General features: G+C 37.1%; 1 protein-coding gene across 1 annotated transcript in view; it reads left to right on the top strand.

The window, feature by feature from the left end:
- The first annotated feature begins 7,576 nt into the window (after positions 1–7,576).
- LOC127177641 (mitogen-activated protein kinase kinase kinase kinase 5) overlaps positions 7,577–23,408 on the top strand; it is a 29,499-nt gene continuing 13,667 nt past the window's right edge. Inside the window, 9 exon segments of the mRNA XM_051130033.1 lie at positions 7,577–7,806; positions 15,147–15,204; positions 15,281–15,371; positions 16,305–16,369; positions 16,924–16,979; positions 17,074–17,121; positions 17,202–17,244; positions 17,333–17,405; positions 21,370–21,501. Of these exon segments, the coding sequence (XP_050985990.1) occupies positions 7,711–7,806; positions 15,147–15,204; positions 15,281–15,371; positions 16,305–16,369; positions 16,924–16,979; positions 17,074–17,121; positions 17,202–17,244; positions 17,333–17,405; positions 21,370–21,501 (662 nt within the window). The 5' untranslated portion in view covers positions 7,577–7,710.

Below are 23,408 nucleotides of genomic sequence, written 5' to 3'. Positions count from 1 at the left end.
CAGATTATTGCTGAAGGGGGAAAAAAAATTATTGTGAAACATACAACTAAAAAAAATATATTTTATAGTTTGATATGAAATATGTGACACTGGTCCACAAAACCAGTCGTAAGGGTCAATTTTTGGAAATCGAGATTAAGAATAAATAAACTTTCCAATGGTATCTGGTTTGTTAGGATATGACAATATTTGGCTGAGATGGAACTATCTGAAAATCTGAGGGTGCAAATGAAGTTCTTAGCAATGCATATTACCAATCAAAAATTAAGTTTTGATATATTTCCGTTAGAAAATTTACAAAGTATCTTCATGGAACATGATCTTTACTTAATATCCTAGTGATTTTTGGCATAAAACAAACAAACAAAAAAAAAAAAGATAATTTTGACCCATACAATGTATTTTTGGCTACAAATATACCTGTGATACTTAAGACTGGTTTTGTGGTCCAGGATCACATATATATAAAACCAAAATATGGTTTACTTTAAAACGATGAGAAAATTGAAGCAAGTTGTGTTCCAAATTTGATATTAAAAAAAACTTTGCTTTCAGTAAGATTTAGTTTGGGTGTAATATCATACATTTCCACCAGGGTTGGGGCCATTCATGAACTGAATTGAGAATGAATGGTAAATTCCAATTCACTTCCTGGAATGGAATTGGAATTGGAATTGGAATTGAATTGAAATGTCAGGAAACAGAACTGAAATCAAATAAATTCCACTAAATTCCACTTGAGATATTTAGGCCTGAGAGATGCAGTCTTAGCGATGCCAAATTTCAGGAAATGATGATAATTTGATGCAATAAAAAGTGAATGAAATACATGAATGAACATGACTCATTTTTTTTTGTGAGTTGAGACATATATTATGTGGTAATCATATATTGAATGTATAGTACATCCAGAAACGTATCACCACTGTCATTCAGTTATTAATTCATAATGTACAGTTCTCATTTTTATTTACTTGCATTCGATCAACTCTATTTCATACATTACTTGGTATTTGTAAAGCATCATAAATAAAGTTCAAATGTATGTCTCTAAATGCAATCACAAATAAATGCTCAGAAACAGCAATAAATGGAATTCAGTGGAATTTCCCTGAATTGAATTCCACTTCCTGTAATTCCAACTCTGTTTCCTGTAATTGTTGTTGAATTCCAATTCCAATTCCATTTCCTTCTTTGAACTGGAATTGTTGAGTTCATTCCTGAACTGACCCCAACCCTGATTTCCACTAAATTCATTTCCCATTTATTTCCAAGCAGTACAAGTGGGACTGTTTTTTCAGGACCATTTAACCTTTTTAAATGATGCCCATGATTTTATTTGTGTGTGTGTGTGTGTGTGTGTTCGTGTTCACATAGCAAATGCCAAAACCTTTACTAAGTTTCATACCATTCCAATGAAGTAAAACATTCTAAAAAAAACACAAAAACCAAAAGAGATTGTTATTCATTGGGAGACTGAAGTTGATTTGGGTTTCACTTTAGTGATTTGAGGAGGTTTATGTGATTCTGCATAATGTTAAACACATGAAATGTCCCAATGAACCTGAATTTGCTCTGATTGTGTTGAAGTGTGAGTGTGCAGTGAAGTAATGAATCAGTGTTTGTGATGTTGGGCAACAGGAAGTGAGGTAAATGCTAACAATGATGTGTTGTTCTGTGTTTAAGGCAGTTATGGAGTCTCATTAACACAGACTCATTAATAAGCTCAGGTTTGATTGTGTTAATTGTGCATGCATTACACACACGCGCGCGCTCGAGCTGTGTGTCCCAGCGTAAGCCTTCATGCATGAGCGCACAACGCATTCTGTTTGTGCTTGGGTAGATTGTGTGTGTGTGAGAGAGAGAGAGAGCTGGTGCTGATGGGGTCAGGGGTCGGGTGGTGGTACAGCGGTAATAGAGGGACGCGTGCGTGTGTGTTTGTGTCCAGATGGCATCGGCTGATGAAGAGAACGGCAGTAATGCAGCAAGTGGAACAGTAGCACTAATCCGACTCCATCCTGCACGTGCCACGCAAACACACACACACACACACACACACACACTCACAAACACAATAATACACACATTGACGACTGTGCAAAATATGAGCCCTCATGAGGTTTCCGGACTTTATAACACAACTTCACATTTCACACGGTTTTAATCTCTGAACACTATTTGGTAACCTGAACCTCCATTTCGGCTCCGGACCTTGTGACTCTCCTAATACCACAGACAGAACAATCCTTTACAATTCATTTTTAAATTTGTTTATTATGCTTTTGTCATTATTTTATTTAATTACTTTTGGTATTGGTAGACAATGCAAATGTTGTTTACTTATTATATAATTCATAAATGGTATTTTCTCTAAATAGTGCACTAATCCGAGCGATCCGTTGCTTCACAGAGAGAAATGCTGGATAAACTGTGATCCAACACACAACTAACCTACAGCTCATGCTCACTATTGTTTAAATGTATGGAACAATTAAGAATTAAAAATTAAGAGCACATCTCTTCTACTCACCAAATCTGCATTTATTTGATCAAAAATACAGTAAAAACCGTAAAATATTATTGCAATTTACAATATATTTTTTCTATGTGAATATCTTTTAAACTGTAATTTATTTCTGTGATGCGCAGCTGAATTTTCAGCATCATTACTCCAGTCTTCAGTGTCACATGATCCTTCAGAAATCATTCTAATATGCTGATTTGCTGCTCGACAAACATTAATGATTATTAGCAATGTTGAAAACACTTGTGCTGCACAATATTATTGTGAAAACCATTATACATTTTATTTTTCAAAATTCACAGATGAATCGAAAGTTCAGACATGAAATAGAAATATGATGCTGATGTCTTTAGTGTTTCTGGAATATTACAGTAAATCACAGTCATCCGTAGGATCTGAAGCATGTACAGTGGCTGTAGCTAAAAAAAAATCACAGGGGTTTGAAATCATTTTCTCAATTTCTACAGTTTCTACAGTCGTCTATGAATACAATGATTATCAAACTGATGCTCAGTGTTTGTTTCATGGTCACACAAGGTGCTGGACTGATTTGAACTCTTGACCACAAACACACACACACACACACAGTCTCACAATGGTTCTCTGATTCTTAATTGGCCCTGTAATCCTGAGGAATGTCTCTAATTAGCAAATACTGCAGTTCAGATCCTTACCAGCCTGTTCCTGCACAAAACACACACACACATTATTATCAAATGATCACATATCATACACTTCTGTTGTTTTATATGAAATTGTATTAACTACTAACACAAAACCTAAAAGAAATGACATCTGGAAACTGTTCCCCGATGACAACAAGTGACAACACACACACAGACAGGTGAAGGTTCAGGTAGGCTACAGTGTAGGCTATGGTGATACCAGTATATTTTGACATTGTTGGGACATTTTTTGGTGTTTCCCCATGAGGAAATAAGTTCATAAATCACACGTATTGTGTTTTGATCTAACAATTGCCTGTAGTGTGAGGGGTGGGTTTAGGTGTAGGGTTAGTGTAAGGGGATAGAAAATACAGATTGTACAGTAGAAAAAACACTACACCTACTGAATGAACCCATAATTATAGGAATACAAGTGTGTGTGTGTGTGTGTGTGTGTGTGTGTGCTGCTGACACACTGCTGACGGTAAATCCAGATTAGAGAGGCTAAAACAGGCTGCAGGACTGATGCATGAACCCTAATACACAGACCCGCTGTCACCCTCAATAACTCACACACACACACACACACACACACAAAAGCTGAACCAGCACAGCCTGGCACAGAGAGAGACACAGGCGAGACGTTGCAGAGACATGACGTATTTCCAAACTTCTGCGGAATCTGTTTTGGTCTATCAAAAATATGAACAAAAGAAGAACAAAAAGCTAAAGCAGACCAGTTTAGATACATCAGTGTCTGTTCACTTCAGTCAATTAAATGTTCAGATCAATTTTCTGTATCTGCAGGATCTTTTGTCTTATGTCACTTTCCTTCGTTAAGTTTGAAGTCTCTGTTTGAATAAGCTGGTGCTTAGGTGATTTTTAGTGAATATACTGTATGAAGTCAGTTCTGCTCAAGTGTAGAGAATCACATTAACTAGCAACACTAACCAAACAAATGCAGTACTGACTGTCATGATCTTCAACATTACATCTACTGGTTTAACATTTCAAACCCAGCAAACTTCTGCCTGTCAAATGTTCTTCACTGTAAAATATATATTCAGATTCAAAGTTTCTTTGTGAAATTTACTATCAATTTCTGAGTGAAATTTGATTCAAAGTAAATTCATTTTAGTTTTTACTGTTTTTATTTACAGTAAGTGACACATAATTTAATATTTAATGACATTCAGGCAGCTGTAAGTGTGACTGAAGTAAACAGATATTTTCGAGGTTGCTGCATATGTTTTGTTTAGATCATCACAGTGTGTTTAATGTGCTGTTTCTCTGTGTTTCAGGGTTCCTCACACTGGATTAAAGATGTTTCTTCTTCAGTGCTGCCCAGACGCTTCTAGTGTTTTAGACAAGGATGTTTTTCCAATTATATGTCACATACAACTCATAAAACAGCACGAGTGATGATTCTTCTTTTCAAGGCAAGGCACCCCAGGTGAACAGGGTAAAAAATAAACTAATACACATTAGCATACTTACCCAGTTGTTTGATAACATTAGGAATTGCATGCAGCCTTTTTAGTACAATTTTATGTTTAAATGTGCAGTAAAGACATTGTCGTTTTTGCACTGATTACACTGATTTTCCAAAATATAAATCTGAACAGTGGATAAAGCCAGGTTCAGAATTTTTGTTTGATTTTGCTGACATATTGGAGTTAATTATTTGTACAGAAGGGATTTTGGATTTCTCTTTTTATCACTCTATAAATCAGAAAATACTATCATCAGGCAGAAAACTCACATTTTCGCCATGTTTTTAGATAAATAAAATTATGAATTGTAAAAATCAATGTGAATGATATATGAACAAACCCCTCAGTAAAAACTTTCAGAATATAGAGAGGAATAAAACTCTAAGTTTTGGTGTATGTAAGTGTTGCTGAAGTGGAGATAAAGACTCACAACCTTTAAAGATTTGCATTTCATCATGTTTTAAGGAAAAAAAATAATTCAAAAATTGAGGACGAATCACATATAAACAAACCCTTCAGTAAAACCCTTCAGAATTTAGATAAGAGAAAAACTCTAAGTTTTGGTGTATGTAAGTGCTGCAGAAGTGAAGAAAAAACTCTTTAGATATATGTATTGTAAATGAAATCTACAGGCGCAAATGGAAAAAGTGCAATAAAATAAACACTTAAATATGTAAAATTAAAAAAAAAAAAAAGAAAGAAAAAAGATCTAATGATGCAACAGTTATAAACATAAAAGTGCATGCAATGTATTTGTATGTATGATTCATCTTGTATCCAAATTAAAATGCTTTAATTTCATATTTAGTTGTTACATATTACAAGTTACATAATTTGTTACCTGAAGTTATAGTAATTATCACATGTAAAAATAAAGCCAAACCAGTCTTAGTTCAACAAATGTTTCAATTAAGTTAAAAATAGAACAGTTTATTTGTGACAGGTTTATATCCTGATCAGTACTTTCATTTCATACGTACATGTGACTCTTTGTTAATGCGGTTGAATCAGAACACAACTGAACCTGCAGCTCAAATAAAGCTGTGATGGTTTATAATAGACGCATCAATGTCAGAGTAAATCTGAGACTTTATCTGTCCACGGTAACCCGCTTTACTCTTCTGTGAACTCTAAACAACCTGTGACTTAAATGAACTGACACTCACCGCCAGACATCTACTGGATCTAAACATGGAGCAGAACTTTTTCATCTCAACAAAGTTCTCAGCTGAACTGAAAAACCATAAATTAATTCAATTATTAGAGTTTAATTTTAATTGAGGCAGCACTTCTGAAACAATAATGTGACAAAATAGAATTAAAATTGACTTTTAAACCTTTAAAGAAATAAACATAGCTCTCTTTTTAAATAAAAAATATATATATTGGATGTGGATTTGACAAAACCTTGATTTAAATTTGTTTTTGTTTTTAAATTTTTTAATTGTTTTATATAAAGATTAATATTACATATATATATATATATTTATATATATATATACAAATTCTAAAAATTAACTATACATATATATATATATATATGTATAGTTAATTTTTAGAATTTGTTAATGTGTATGTGTTACTGTAAGTAGTAAATTGTAGTCATTAAAAAAATAAAAACAAAATCAAAACTTCTTTCATTTGTACTGATTTTTTTCTGGTATATCTGTGGGAGCTATATATATATATGGTTTATTTTTTTAAAACAGTTATTAAATGTAAGTTGAACATGCAACATAATCAAAATAGACAGTAAATGGTGAAATACTGTAAATAGTAGGCAGTGTGTTATGATGTGTAAATTCCAGTGGTTCAGATTTCTTGTTTGATTTTGTTGAGATATTAAAGTTAAAGGTTTTTCCAGAGGGGTTTTTGGATTTCTCTTTTTATCACTCCATCAAAAATACAGAAAAAAAAAAAAAAAAAAACAACAACAACAACAAAAAAACATTTTTAGCAAATGCAATTTTTGGCATGTACTTATGAATAAAATGTTGTATAAATCAGAGTGAATGATATATGAACAAACCCCTCAGTAAAAAAATTCAGAATATAGAGAGGAATAAAACTGTAAGTTTTGGTGCATGTAAGTGCTACTGAAGTGGAGAAAAAACTCTTAAAAACAATGTACTGCAATTAAAATCTACAGATGCAAATAGAAAACATGCAATAAAACAAACATCTTTTTTATTTACACTAGTCTAAAACAACATTTCATAAAAAGCTATACAGCAAAAAAAAAAAAAAAAAAAAAAAAACTGCATTATTTAAAGCTATACAGTGTTGGTATGTGATTGTGTGCTGATCCTGCACTGCCTCCTGCTGGCTTAATGCAGCATCTCCGTTCGGATCTTTCTGATTTTCACAATCAGATTCAGCTGCACATCTTTAATATCTAATCAGTCTGTTGCTGTTAGAAGATTCCACAGATATCACAGAGACGAACACAATGTTACTGGCTGGATCCAGAAGCTCCAGTGAAGGAGCTGAAGCTTCATTGTGTCCTGCAGCAGGTCAAGAGAGTTTCAAGGGTTCAGAGATCTTCATTATCAAGAGCGTCAGGAGATTCAGTGTTCTGCTGCATTATTGTACAGGAAGTACAGTCAGGCTGCACAGACAACACACGCTGATGCACTGCAGCACTGAGCATGTTCGACACACACACACACACACACACACACACACACCTGTCTCTCTTTCTTTCTGTCTCTCTACTTTGACTCTCTCTCTCTCTCACACACACAACAAATAGTCCAAACTGAGTTACTTTCACACTTGGGTTTTATGTTCTCAAACTCTCTCTCTCTCTCTCTCTTTCTTTCTCTCTCTCTCTCTCTCTCTCACACACACACACACCTAAACAGGAAATAAAGCGAGATGTAAATGAGGTGAGAGAGAGGAAGAGGTTGTGCATTCTAAAGTGTAAGTGAGTGTGTGTCAGTTTTCCTGCAGCAGTGAACACACACACACACACACACACACACACAAACACACACATGATCTGTGCGCCGCTGTGTGTGTTTGTGTGATGATGGACGTTCTGGAGATCTCCACACGAAACCCTCAGGATGACTTTGAGATTCTAATGCGGGTCGGTGGAGGAACGTATGGAGAAGTTTATAAGGTACCCGCCTCGCTCTCTTTTCTCACCATTTCTCTTTCTGTTTCTGATTTACAACTTTTAAAGACATGGCTCTGTAAAAGGTGTGTGTGTGTTTCGGGTCTCTGGTGAGGTGTGTGTTGGTAGTTGAAGAAAAAATGAAGTGTCTCAGTTCAACTATTCACTAATAGTTTTGTGTTGTTTTTGGTAACATAAAACACAAATGAGAAACATTCAATGTTAATCACAAATTTTTAGTTTGCTTCCTGTCTGTCTCTCCCTCTCTCTGTCTGTCTCTTTCATTTTTAAGGCTGTTTCATCCTCTGCCTATAAATGTGTGTTTTTCACACTGACTCAGAAGTGTGTGTGTGTGTGTGTGTGTGTGTGTGTATCTGCTTAACCATACTGTGGGACAAATTTGTACCCAGAAGTGAGCAAAACCTTCCTGAAAGCCTTGTGGAGACGTTAAACTAGTATATAAAACAACTAAAGTACACATATAGAGAGCTGTATTAATGAATGTGTTTGCTTAGTCTTATTTTCAAGCACAAACATCTAAAAAGTTCTTAAATGATTATACATTTGCTTGAGAAACAAACATGTCTTGTTTTTTTGAAAAATGTCACAAAAAAAGTGAACAGGAACAAATATCTGCCAATGGGATCAGAAAAATAAAACTTAATTCAAAGTGAAAACAATAGCTTTTTCTGACACCATTAGCAGATTTTATTTCTTGTTTTATCCAAGCAATTTGAACTTGATTTTTCATAAAATGAGACATACTGGAGATCATTTTGCATCTCCAGTAAATGCATTTTGAGATATTTAAACTGTAAAATGAGACACAAATACTGGGAAGTACTGCATTTTTTGCAGTGTATCTGCCTAACCATAGTTGTGACCCTGGACCACAAAACCAGTCGTAAGTAGCACGGGTGTATTTGTAGCAATAGCCAACAATACATTGTATGGGTTAAACTACTTTTAGAAAAAAAAAAAAAAGATTGCCAAAAATCAGTAAGTAAAGATCATGTTCCATGATGATATTTTGTAAATTTCCTATTGTAAATGTATTAAAACTTAATTTTTGATTAGTAATATGCAGTGTTGGGCAAAGTTACTTCTAAAAGTAATGCATTACAATTTTCCAGTTACTCCCTGAAAAAGTAACTAATTCCGTTACTTAGTTACTTTTTTATGGAAAGTCATGTGTTACGTTACTTTTGCGTTACTTTTTAAATCTGGGCAGGGCTTGCTCCTTTGTTTTTAATATAAAACAATTCTAATGTAAAAGCCCTTTTATACCAAAAGTGAAATGAATTCACCTCAGGCTGAAAGAAAAGTTCATTTATACAGGAGATCACTCTTCAGCTATAAAAAAATGAAACACAAATGTTAGTTTATCTAAAGTAATTTTTGCTTATGCGTCATCAAAGGTCGGCGGCAAAGACACTGGTTAATAAAATGGGATTAAATACATAAAGGATATTTGTTTTATTTAACATATTTAATTGTTGCAGGTTTGCGTCATATTCTGAGTTTGCATTTCACTGTTTGTATTCATTTTGAGGAATACTGAATCTGTTTTTTGTGAGTGAGATGAATTAATGCATGTTCACATTTAGTCTAGAATACAGTAACATCATGTTTACTCACAATTTCCTGACTGGACACTTGTCAATCAATAAATGGGGGAAAAAGTAACTCAGATATTTTCTTAGAAATTCAAAAGTAATGCGTTACTAGTTACTTGAAAAAAATAATATTATTACGTAACTCGCACATTCCCTCATCTGGACAACTTTAAGAGCGATTTTCAAACCTAACAAACCATACATCAGTGGTAAGCTTATTTATTCAGCTTTCGTATAATGTATAAATCAATTAGAAAATTGACCCTCGTGACTGGTTTTGTGGTCCAGGGTCACATTTTAGGAACTAATTTGTAAGTTTTAAACGTTACATGCGTTGCGCTTGTCGCATTTACGCATTCATAAAAATGCAGAAGTTATCTGTGCGGGTTAAGCTGTAGCACTTATAATGAGAGAAAACAATTGAAGTACCCATTTAGAGAGGTGTGCGAAAGTATGTTTGTACCCAACTATATTTTGGGGACAAATTTATACTTAGAAGTGAGTTAAACCTCCCAAACCTCCCTCATTTGTAAAAAGAATATAAAAATAAGTAACTGACGTGTTTTCGTGAGGGTTAGTGTGTGGGTAAGGATTAAGTTGTAGTATTTATAACTAGCTGTGGATATAAAACGATGTATGTGACACAGAAAAAGTTTTTGCCGTGTCCCCATTTAGACAGATAAGTAAATGTGTGTGTGTCTGTGTGTTGACGGGTCAAAGCGCCACATCCGGTGTGATGTCTCAGGCCTGTGGGGTCACAGTGAGACTGAGCGGTTTGTTTTAATGATAGACTCTGAGTTGGGCAGATCTGATAATGTGAGTGTGTGATGTTACGGTGAGGTCACTGAGAAAGCGGATGTGATTCCTGTCGTTAGAGAGCTGCGGTGTGTCGACCATAATGACCCAAATCTGATCCGTCCTGTAGATCCGACCTGTCAGAATGAATGATGACTGAGCTCCATTATCCATCACGGTTCAGGCTGATTTACTGTAAAACACGGCGCATCTCTAGAGGAGCGTGTGGTTGTGAAAGCGCTGCACCGCTGCTTCCTCTTTCCTCTCAAAAGCACCTTTGTGTGTCGACATTTCACCTGTAGAGTTGATTAAACACTCCAGCGTGAGCAAACGTGGATTAACAGCGACAGCAACGATACCTGCACCGCCTGCGCTGTTTTAGAGAATAAATAGTGTGTTTTATGTTTCACCGTCGCTGTGTTTCGCAGTTGAGTGTCTGCAGTATGTAAATGAGGGCATGCGGCCTGTCTTCCTCTCCAGAGCCACAGACATGCGCATTACTCATCTGTCAGACTGACCAACAAAATACAAGATTTCACGTCCTAGATTCTGTCAGCACAATATGATACAATACAAATATACCACCAGAAAATTTCTGTCATCATTTACTTAGTCACACCCACTGACTTTCTTCCGTCGAACACAAAAGATGATGTTTAGTAGAATGTTCTCGCTGCTCGCTTACATGCAGGCAAAGAGAATATAAACCCATATGACGAAAAAGAAAAAAAAATGCCAAAATTGTAAATGAAGTTAAATGCATTTTTGAAATATATTTTGAAATATATTTAGTGTCAGACTTCATATAGCAAAATATATTTTAAAATGTATTTCAGGGGCAAGAAAAACACATTTCCCAAAATTTGGAAATGGAAATGTGGATGAAAGAGCCTACAAGAGATCAAAAATAGATTTATTATGATTCATTCATGTTTTGTTTTTTTTCCAAGTAAAATTTTATAAACGTGTTATACATTATATGTGTTATAGACAACAGGTTTTTTTTTCAAATGAGAAATGTTAACGCAGTTTCTTGGACTGAAAATAAATGGAGGCAGAATAATTTTTAAATGCTTTTTAAACATATTTATATTTTTAAGTAACATTTTCAAAAATACACAAAAAATGGCCAAAAAAAAAAAACATTTATATTTGTATAAATATATTTTGAAACATATTTACGCGAATGTGTTTTTGTATATTTTGAAATACATTTAAAATTGATTTGAAAATCTTTTTTTTTACTATTTTTTGGATGCTGTTGAGACGACTAACAAACACCTTAAGTCTCGTAAAAGTTGTTCATGCACCACATGCTCCATACTCTACGTCTGCTTGCGTTATATGTTAACTTGCACGCTTTTCAAAACATTCAAACATTCAGGCGTGTAAAAAAGTTAAACCTGGTAAAACATTTCTGCAGGGGAAAAATTTGACTTAAAAAAATAGTTCACTGACAAATAAAATGAATGTGAGTTATGACAGAATGATTTCCTAAAGTACAGTGCACTAGTCATATGAACTACTGTTCTGATGCTTCTGTGGTACTTTTTGGAGCTCAAAAACAGATCATTCACCTTCATTGTATGTAAAGCAGCATGTTCACATGTTAGATTCAATTCAACCTTTTTAGTCTGAGTATAAATCAGATCACATGTGTGAGTAAATGATGAAGACTGTTCATTCTTTATTCATTCAACATTTTAACATTTAGTTCAAATGCGTCAAATAATATGTGCAGTTCCATTCAGAATGTCATAAAATGCAATAATTTATTTTAAATGTCAAATAATATTTGTAATTCCATTCAGAATTTCTAAAAATGCAAGAATTTAGTTTAAATATGTCAAATAATATTTGTAATTCCATCCAGAATATCAAAAAATGCAATAATTTAGTTTACATGTACCAAATAATATGTGCAATTTCATCCAGGATTTCAAAAACTGAAATAATTTAGTTTAAATGTGTCAGATAATGTGTAACTCCATTCGGAATGTCAAAATCATCAGTCTTGTATTGTTCAGTTCATCTGTCTTCACTTCTAAAGTGTGTGAATTGAATGTTTGAGATGTTTTGAATTCTAGAATACTTAAAATATGAAAATCAGCTTGTAACTTTTCGTCTGAAGTTAGTCAAGTATTTCAATCTGTGAATGTGTTTTTAAAAAACGTCAGGATTCAGCAAATCTGTCGATTTGTCAGTGACCTAAAGAACCTGTTTGAGATCAGCGGCGTTCACATGACCGCAGATAACCAGTTCAGTTCGTTCCACAGCAGAAAAAATTCCACGTTCATCTGTTATCTTTCAATCTGAATAAAACGCTCATGCGGGAATCGGTGTTTCTGTGAGGTCAGGAGGGGGCGGGGCCATGGAAGAGTTCCGCCCCCACACAGGCTTCTGACCCGCCCACGCTCACACGCTCTAAAGGTCAGTTTTTGTGACACACACAGACCCTCTTAAAGCACGCAAACAACTGAATAATCGAATGAAATTTTGTGTCACGTAAACCAAACCTTTTTCTCTCCTGCGTTACTAACTACATCTTTATTTCTGAAGGGTCGGTCACCTTACAAAGCAGAGATAAAGCTCAGTCCTGCTGTTTTTTGGCTTTGGAACATCATAAATCTAGATAATCAAACTGTTTTTAAAATATCTTGTTGTAGAATCATGACACTGAATTATTAATACTTTTTTACTGACATTTGTAGCATATGAACGACTCTTATGAGTCTGTAATAAGGTGTTTGTTATAGATAGAGAGATAGATAGAGAGATGTATTCTTGTGCCAGGTGTTTTTCATAGAGGAGAATTGCAGAAGTGAGAGTTGATATTTATCTTCTCTCTGAGTGTAAAGGAAGCGTCTGCAGTCAGACGAAGCGTTTATCAGCTGCCGAATCTGAACCTGAGTCCAGTGTTTCTCCTGTACGTCTCTGTCTCTGTCTCTGCTGTAAATGAATCCCACAATCAAACAGCACAAATATACGATCAAACCACATCCAGAACGGTCACAGATGGTTTTCACCAAGAAACAAACCTCAAAGCACAGAACCGTTTAATCACACTGACGTCTAAAGCTTCGTTCTGACGCTGGGAATGAACAATGTGTGAAGCAGCTTCACTGAATGAGGGATTCATGTGGTATGAGAGCTGACATCTCCTCATAGTGAATATGAATAAACAGCAGCTCGTGTTCACCAGCGGTTCCTGCCTGTTTACTTCTGCTACTGTGTGTGTGTGTGTGTGTGTGTGTGTGTGTGTGTGTGGGAGTGTTTGTGTGTCAGAGCACGTCAGGAGCGAATCTCCGAACAACTTTCCACTCTTCAAGTCAAGCGCGTGTTTTTCCTCCTGTGTGTTTTCATGTGTTCGTATTTGGTGTGAAAATGCAGAAGTTGTGGACCGTGGGGTTTATTTTGATGCTGCCTACAAGACATTTGACGGCTTTCTCAGACCTTTTGTTCCTGAAAATTTCACATATGCACACTTTATATAATTTAGTCTACATTTCATTTCCACTGATCATAATTATATACAATTTTCTTTTAATAACTATCATATTTTATCCATTAAGAGAACGTATAGTACACTCTGTAAAAAATGAAAAAGACTGAGTTTAAATGACATTTTCTTTCAAATAAACAAATAAAATTATAGTCCTTCTGAACACATTATGGTAAATGTCCTCCTAGTTTTATATTTCATCTCTAATAATCTATTTTAGTGTATTTATTGCTCATAAACTACGTTGGGTCCATTGTTATAGTTTGTAACATTTTATGGTTTATGTAATTATATTTTTTCAAACAATTTTCTTTAGAAATATCATTTTTATTCATTAAGAGAATATACAGTACAATCTCACACATATATTTTGTGCACCCTTTATTTCACTTTGCTTGAAAAATCACATTTATGATCCTTAAATTACAGTTTTGTGATGTCTAGTTTTCTTTTGAAGTGAAGAAAAATATTTTTAAAAAATTATTAAAATAATATTTACATTACAATTATTTCTATTTATTCACTTTATTCTATTTCTATCTAAATAATTTAGAAAAGTTTAAATTACATTTTGTTTCAAATAAGAAAACAAAATTACAGTCCTTCTGAACACATTATGGCAAATGTTCTCCTAATTTGTTTTATATTTCATCTCCAATAATCTGTTTTAGTTTATTTATTGCTCAAAAACTATGTTGGCTCCATTGTTACGGTTTGCAGCATTTTTATGGTTTATGTAATTGTATTTTTTCAAACTATTTTCTTTGGAAATATCGTTTTTATCCATTAAGAGAATATACAGTACACTCTCACATATATTTCGTGCACCCTGTGTTTCGCTTTGCTTGAAATTGCAATTAATATCCCTTAAATTACAGTTTTTGTGATGTCTAGTTTTTTGTTTTTTTTTTTGAAGTGATGAAAAATACTGAAAAAATAATAATTATTAAAATAATATTTATTTTACATTTATTTCTATTTATTTATTTATTAAATTTATCTAAATAGCTTTCAAAAATTTGAAAAGATTGAGTTTAAATTAATTTTCTTTCAAATAAGAAAACAAAATTACAGTCCTTCTGAACACATTATGGCAAATGTTCTCCTAATTTGTTTTATATTTCATCTCCAATAATCTGTTTTAGTTTATTTATTGCTCAAAAACTATGTTGGGTCCATTGTTATGGTTTGCACCATTTTTATGGTTTTAATTCAAATAAATATTTAAATTTGAGGTTAACCTGATCAAGAAAAAACTTTCGGTTGCCATTGCAATTATGAGTCATAATTGTAAAATCATGAACTGTCAGTTTGCATTTACAGTTGAATAACTGTTGAGGAAAAACGTCTTTCAGTTTATGATACTTAAACTGCATTAATTAGCATTTCCTCAGACAATAATACATCATGAATATGTTTGTGTGTGTTTTCAGGCTCGCAGTAAACAGAATGGGGAATTCGCAGCCATTAAAATCATCAAAATGGAGCCTGGTAAGAGCTGATTTTGGTATATTGATATATTGAGTCCGCAAATGATGTACCGCTCACAACCCGTCTGTTTCCACAGAGGACGATTTCTCTGTCATCCAGCAAGAGATCGTGATGGTGAAGAGCTGCAAACACAGAAACATCGTGGCGTATCATGGCAGTTACATCAGGTGAGACACAAAACCACACTGCAAATTCGTTCACTATATATACAGCATGTGATGTATAAATTGTACGCACTTCGTTACAAATGGTTCCACAATTTGTATTTTTCAGCATCTGTTAATTTATGCCACATGAATTTTCTTTGACGCTGGATTATTAGTATTTTAAGGCTTAAATTACAAAAAATAATAACAAAATAATAAAGCAATGAACTAAATATACTTTTGTAAATCTGAGTTTTGATTGGAAATTATATGTAAAACATACTGAATTGGTTTAAATCCTCAAGAACTGTGACAGTCGAACACATGAGAAAAATAAACAAAACACACTGAGAAAAACACTAATGTAATTACAGTCATCATGTATCATACCTGCTGGGAAATCACAAACATGGTGTTGTTCAACGTGAATCTGTGTTTGACTAATTAGGAAAACATTCTGGGGAATCTCTTTATGTAACATGATGTAATTCACATTTCTTTTGATTACTGTCTGGTCAGTTCTTGTAAAACTGGAAAGTATGCGGTTGTTTTTTATTTTAAAACCAACTCAGTCTCTATTAATACATTAATGCAGTGTCATTCAGCGTCAGTTCTCATCTCATTCGTTTGTGACTGAGATCAGAATTAAAGTCAGATATGAGTCTCATATATGGAAAATCAATGAGAGCTTGAGAATGAGTTTGACTCTTGGGAAACTCACAGTCAGCAGATGAATGTCTGTGAACATGAGTGTCAACATGTATGATTATACATGCTCAAAACGCTCATAAATCATACAGAATGAGTTTTTTCGTAAAGTAAAAATGCGCACAGTTTTCCGTGAGGGTTATGGTTAGATGTAGAGCGACAGAAAGTATGGTTTGTGCAGCATAAAAGCAATAGAAGTTTATAGAAAGTCCCCACAATTCACAAAAACAAACCTGTGTGTTGTAGGATGAATAAACTGTGGATCTGTATGGAGTACTGCGGTGGAGGGTCTCTGCAAGACATTTACCACGGTAAAAAAAGACCTGTGGTCTCTTACATACCATTGTTTGTGCTTGTTATCTTGGTTTCCTGTTTTGCACGACAGTCATGTGTCATAAAAATATCTTTAGCCTTTCAAACACCTTGGGTCTCTAAAAACAGCCCTGTCCACTACAGCAGCTGTGTTATCAGGACATATGTGTCTTTTAAATGAATATGCAAATGAATTTAATTAGAATTCACAGCTACATCTTTACTGTGAATGGAGAAAGACACTTTCCATTCAGATGGTCTAGTTATGCCATCTGTTTATTTAGCTAAATTTGTATTTTTCATTCTATTTTTTAATCTTCTATTTATATAATATTTTGGTTTAGTTACCTTTTTTTACACAGTTTTTCTAAAAACAGGAGAGCTGTAGTGAACAAATGTGAAAACAAAGTAACTGCCGTTGCTTATTTTATAGACAAAGTAACTCAAGTATTTCATTGTAAATTTAAAACGTACTTGTAATGCGTTACCCATGCTGTTCACTAAATTTGTCGTGTGCGATTCTGACGTGTGTGTGTGTGTGTGTGTGTGTCAGTGACGGGTCCTCTGTCAGAGCAGCAGATCGCTTACATCTGTCGAGAGATGCTACAGGTGACACACTCTTCATGATCAAACACACACTCCAAATCACTTAATTATAGCGCAACGCACTTATTTTAAGAGACACGTTCTCTCTCTCTGTCAGGGTCTTGATTATCTTCACGGACAGAAGAAAATCCACAGAGACATCAAGGTAAAGTCACACACTTCAGCAGCTGTTCGTCTCCATCAGTTACTCTGTTCAGTCAGTTACTCTGAGTTTGTGTTTTTCAGGGCGCAAATATTCTCCTGAATGATCATGGAGAAGTCAAACTGGGTTCGTAGAACAACTAAAAACCGTTAAACCAGTATCACTTGTCTGTCTGTCTGTCTAACGCTCCTCTGTTTCTTCTCTCTGTTTTCAGCCGACTTTGGCATCTCGGCACAAATCACAGCCACGTTTGCCCGTCGGATGTCGTTCATTGGGACGCCGTACTGGTGAGATGAACCTCATGATCTGTTTATTTAAGGCTCTTTTAGGCTTGTTTTAGAGAGTTCTGACTATAGCTGTGTCAAAGCCAGTGTTGGGGAAAGTTACTGTAACGAAGCGGAGATGAGACGAGGATCTATGTGCAGGAGTTTATTGAACATCCAAGGAAAACAACAAATAATCCAGAACGGGGAACACTGAGAAACCAGGCAAGAACAGGGAGCAACCATCACAGACATTAAACAACTGACCAAATACAGGGGAAAGACAAGGACTATTTATACACAGGGTGAGGTAATGATCTAATTGGTAACCGGGGTAACTGATGAGGGAGTGGGTGTGGTTCAATGAAGATCCATGGCAACAAACAAGGGAACAGAGGTACAGGGAAGCAGGGAACAATAAGACACAAAAACTACAAAATAAAAGTCCTTAAACACGAATACAGAAGACAAAGACCAGGCACATGACATAACCCCCCCTCAAAAGAGTGGCTTCCAGACGCTCCAAACAGAAATACCAGTCCAGGAAGGGGGAGGAGCTCAGGCAGAACTGGGGAAGGGATGGAGGGCCAGGTCCATGTAAGGGGAGATAAACAAGGGACTGAAGCAGAGCAAGAGGCCAGGGTGGAGTCGGCCAGATGGGAGGAGCTGAGGACCACCAGATCATGAGAGAAGACCTCCACGGCGGAGCAGGCGGTACCCAGCAGGGCGGAGCAGGAGGCTCAGGAGCCCTCCAGGGCGGAGCCGGAGGCAGAGCAGGTGGCACTAGAGCCCTCCAGGGTGGAGCCGGAGGCAGAGCAGGCGGCGCTAGAGCCCTCCAGGGCAGAGCCGGAGGCAGAACAGGTGGCACTAGAGCCCTCCAGGGCGGAGCCGGAGGCGGAACAGACGGCGCTACAGCCCTCCAGGTCGGAGCCGGAGGCAGAGCCAGCGACACTAGAGCCCCCAAGGGCAGAGCCGGAGGCACAACAGCCCTCCCAGGCGGAACAGGAGGCGGAACAGGAGGCGGAGCAGGAGGCGGAGCAGGAGGCGGAGCAGCCCTGCGGGCGGAACAGGAATCTGCATCACGCTCTGGGACCTGGGGAGAGCAGGGACAGAGGAGGCAGACAGAATAGAGGGAGAAGGCGCAGCAGCCCTCCAGGGCGGAACAGGAGGCGGAGCAACCCTCCGGGGCGGAACAGGAGGCGGAGCAGCCCTCCGGGCGGAACAGGAGGCGGAGCAGCCCTCCGGGGCGGAACAGGAGGCGGAGCAGCCCTCCGGGCGGAACAGGAGGCGGAGCAGCCCTCCGGGGCGGAACAGGAGGCTGCGTCATCGACTGGGACCTGGGGAGAACAGTGACAGAGGATGTAGACAGGGAAAAGGGAGAAGCAGAGAGTTTGGTGGTTAACGCCCCCTCCGTAAGAGGTTCTACGGCTGGCGCCGACACCTCTGGAGGCATTGGCGCAGCTTCTCCGACGGGGAAGGCCTCTGGAGCAGACTTGAGACCAGACGGGGCCTCTGGGGCAGACTTGAGACCAGACGAGAGCTCTGGTGCAGGCTTGTGATCAGACGAGAGCTCAGAGGCTGACCTGTGAACAGGCGTGACCTCAGGAGCACAGTGTGTAGCCCACACACACCACATGGCCACTGCCATTAAGGGAAGAGCAGCAGCGATAACGTCACTTGGCTTGTGAAGATCTGCTGTAACGTGGCTTGACTCGGGAACAACATGGCTTGACTCGGGAACAACATGGCTTGACTCGGGAACAACATGGCTTGACTCGGGAACAACATGGCTTGACTCGGGAACAACATGACTCGGCCCTGTAGCTTGACTTGAATCAGGGGTAGCTGCCGCAACAAGAGGGAGCGCCATCTTAGCTGTCCGTACAGCCATTAGGGGTGAGTCCAACACGTGGGTCATCATGTGGCGTGACTTGGAGACAGCGACCATCTTGTGGACTGGCTTTGGCGTGGCGGCCATCTTTGCGACAGGCTCTGGCGTGGCCATCTTTGCGACAGGCTCTGGCGTGGCGGCCATCTTTGCGACAGGCTCTGGCGTGGCGGCCATCTTTGCGACAGGCTCTGGCGTGGCGGCCATCTTTGCGACAGGCTCTGGCGTGGCGGCCATCTTTGCGACAGGCTCTGGCGTGGCGGCCATCTTTGCGACAGGCTCTGGCGTGGCGGCCATCTTTGCGACTGGCTCTGGCGTGGCGGCCATCTTTGCGACTGGCTCTGGCGTGGCGGCCATCTTTGCGACTGGCTCTGGCGTGGCGGCCATCTTGTGCAGTGGGTCTGGGCTGGCGGCCATCTTGCAAGGAGACTCAGGAGTGGCGACCATGCTGTGAATTACCCTTTCTACTTCCTTAACAGAAAAAGGGGATTCACAGAACAGCAAAACAAAGTCTATATACTGTGACAGGGTCCAGCTGGGGTCCTCATCCGGTAAGTTTAAACTAACCTCTGGATCGAGTCCACTCCAGAAACAGTCCTTTATTTTGGTGTCATCTCCAGGCACTAGCTGGCTGTAATAAAGGAACTCCTCCACATAATATTCGATCGGTCGGCCGTTTTGAAAAATTGAGCAAAGAGTGCTCAGAGGGTCGCGATAAACTCCTGCTAGATCCATAGTTGGTCAGTTGTTCTGTAACGAAGCGGAGATGAGACGAGGATCTATGTGCAGGAGTTTATTGAACATCCAAGGAAAACAACAAATAATCCAGAACGGGGAACACTGAGAAACCAGGCAAGAACAGGGAGCAACCATCACAGACATTAAACAACTGACCAAATACAGGGGAAAGACAAGGACTATTTATACACAGGGTGAGGTAATGATCTAATTGGTAACCGGGGTAACTGATGAGGGAGTGGGTGTGGTTCAATGAAGATCCATGGCAACAAACAAGGGAACAGAGGTACAGGGAAGCAGGGAACAATAAGACACAAAAACTACAAAATAAAAGTCCTTAAACACGAATACAGAAGACAAAGACCAGGCACATGACAGTTACTTTTAAAAGTAATGCATTACAATGTTGCGTTACTCCTGAAAAAAGTAACTGATTACATTACTTAGTTACTTTTTTTGGAAAGTAATGCGTTACTCAATCACGTTTATTTATACAGTGCTTTTCAACAACAAAAACATGTTAAGTTACTTTTGCGTTACTTTGTTTATTTTTAATATAAGTTCTGTTTTGGCAAATGTAAAAGCCCTTTCACACCAAAAGTGAAATGAATCAGCCTCAGGCTGAAGGAACAGTAAATTCACGTCTGTTCAGAGGAATGCAGAAGAAGAAAGTTAAACACATTTCAGTAATAATAATAAAAAAAAAATTATCTAGAGTGATTTTTGCTTATTAGTATATTTCAATTAATTCATGGAAGGTCAGCAGCAAAGACACTGGTTAATAAAATGGGATTAAATACATAAAGGATATTTGTGTTATTTAACATTTAATTATTGCAGATTTGCAGCATATTCTGATGTTGCATTTCCCTGTTTCTATTCATTTTGAGGAATACTGAATTTTTTTTTTTGTTTTTTTTTGAATGAATACATGTTGAAATTTATTTTAAAACTTAAGTAACATCTTACTCCTGATTTCTCTCAACACGGGGACAGGAGACTTGTTAAACAATAAATAAAGTAACTCTAAAGTAACTTTTTTACTGTAAATTAAAAAGTAATGCGTTACTTTATGCAATCATTGTATCATTTTCCAAACATTATGGGAATGTTACTTTGAATGTTCTCTGAACGTTCTAAAATACATTAGACGAACATCCATTTCTCAAAAACATTCCATGAGTGATGTTTAAATAATGTTTTATGCTAACACATTCAGAACATTATTGAAGACCAGATAACTGTGAAAGAATGTTTTATTAATGTTACTGGAAGAACGTTTGTTCATAACTTTGAATGTTCTTTGTGAGCTGTGACAGTCTGAGTAGTTCTGGTTATTTCTGTGCATGTGTTTGTCGACAGGATGGCACCGGAGGTGGCTGCGGTTGAGATTAAAGGTGGATATAACGAGCTGTGTGATATTTGGTCTGTGGGAATCACAGCGATTGAGCTCGCAGAATTACAGCCGCCTCTGTTTGATGTTCATCCTCTCAGGTAAATACTGAACTCAATCAACACTGAACTATAAATACTTCATGCAAAAATTAACCTTTGCTGAAAATGTGCTCACCCTCAGTTCATCCACAATTAGGATGTGTTTGTTTGTTAATCAGATTTGTAGAATTGTGTCATTCAATGTAAAGAAAAATCCATAAAATTTACAGTAAAATACAGCAGCTGTGGTTGCTGGAATTTTATCATTAAAAATATGATAGCAATGTTTTATGGTTGTAACTTAAATTTACATTTAAATACCATCATTTCATTAACTGATGTAATGTCAACCAACATACTGAAGTACTGAAATCTGTTTTGTACCTTTGTAATACACTGATAATCACCGAAAGCAGGTGGTGATGAGAAAATCACATGATGAACCAAAGCCAATCACAAGCAGCTTTTAAATACTGGCATTTATAGAGAATGTATGGTGTCATTCACACATACGCTAAACACCATCATGGTAACACACATCTGACTGAAATAACATTCATTTAAAGGGGTCATCGGATGCTAAGTTCACTTTTTCATGTTGTTTGAACATTAATGTGTGTTGTAGTGTATGTACAAATCTACCCTATAATGATAAAAATCCATGCAGTGGTTTTTAATAAATCTGTAAAAAAAATTCCCTTTTTCAAATCGAGCCGTTCTCAGATGTCTGTCGTTGTGGCGTCACATGACAGAGGACACTCCCACCATAGTTGATTGACATGAGCGTCTTACCTCAGATCAGCTGTAACAGTCCAGTAACTTTCCATGTTTTGATGCCGGAGCAGGGATGTAAGTTAGACGAGAATATCTCAGATTGAGTGATTGAGGTGTTGTGTTGCTGGATGTAATAATGAACATAGTGGTCGTCATTTACTCCCGACATCTGAGCCGCTGAAGATGCAGTGGATTACGTTTGTTTGTGAAGGGAATGTGCCTCCCGATCTACATATATCTGTCTATGTTCACGTGAATCATTCATGATCCAGCTTCACTTACAGCAGAAGTGAGTATAAGTGTTTTTTTAATGAATCTTTGCGATCGGCTTACCTAATAACATGGTAGTTAGGAAGTTTAGTGGCTAAACGCGGCTAAATGCGGCTAAAGTAAACAGGCTCGTCACTCCACAGAGAGAAGAGAGGGGCGGGGTGAGCAGAGCTCATTTGCATTTAAAGGAACAACCCCTTAGAATGAGATGATTTTTGCAGAGATGATTTTGTCAAGGTAAAAGGGTGTTGTGTTACAAAACCATTGAGAATTTTTAATCAAAGTATATTAGAGACTTTTCATCAACTTGTGGAAAATGGGCATCCGATGACCCCTTTAACAACATTAGATGTAACATACAACCCTAATGTACAAAACTGATAGGAAAAAAATAAGAATAAACAGTTATTTCAACAAAAACATCAAATTTGAATGTGGGAAATTCTGGGAATGTCAATGTTTTTTTCCCCCACTTAGAAAAACGGTATACTACCATAAATTGACATCCAATGTCTAATACAGTTTTTTACCATATATAGTAGGGGAATTTACCATTAATCATTTATCAGATTTTTACTGTAGCATTTTTACAGTCTTTTACTGTTAAATTCACAGCCATTTTTACAGTGTTGCATCAGTGTCTCACCAATGGATCATTTGCAGTGAATGGGTGCCGTCAGAATGAGAGTCCAAACAGCTGATAAAAACATCACAATAATCCACAAGTAACCCACACCACTCCAGTCCATCAGTTCACATCTTGAGAAGACAAAAGCTGAAGCAAATCCATCATTAAGACATTCTGAACTAAAAATACATTGAGTCTATAATCCATAATAACACTTCCTCCAGTGAAAAGTGGTGTGGTCTGAATCAGGAGAGAAATCTGCACAGATCAAGCACCGTTTACAAGCCAAAACTGT

Source organism: Labeo rohita, chromosome 15, assembly GCF_022985175.1.
Source record: "Labeo rohita strain BAU-BD-2019 chromosome 15, IGBB_LRoh.1.0, whole genome shotgun sequence".
Classification (NCBI taxonomy): domain Eukaryota; kingdom Metazoa; phylum Chordata; class Actinopteri; order Cypriniformes; family Cyprinidae; genus Labeo; species Labeo rohita.
This window is presented reverse-complemented; position numbering and strand designations above follow the sequence as displayed.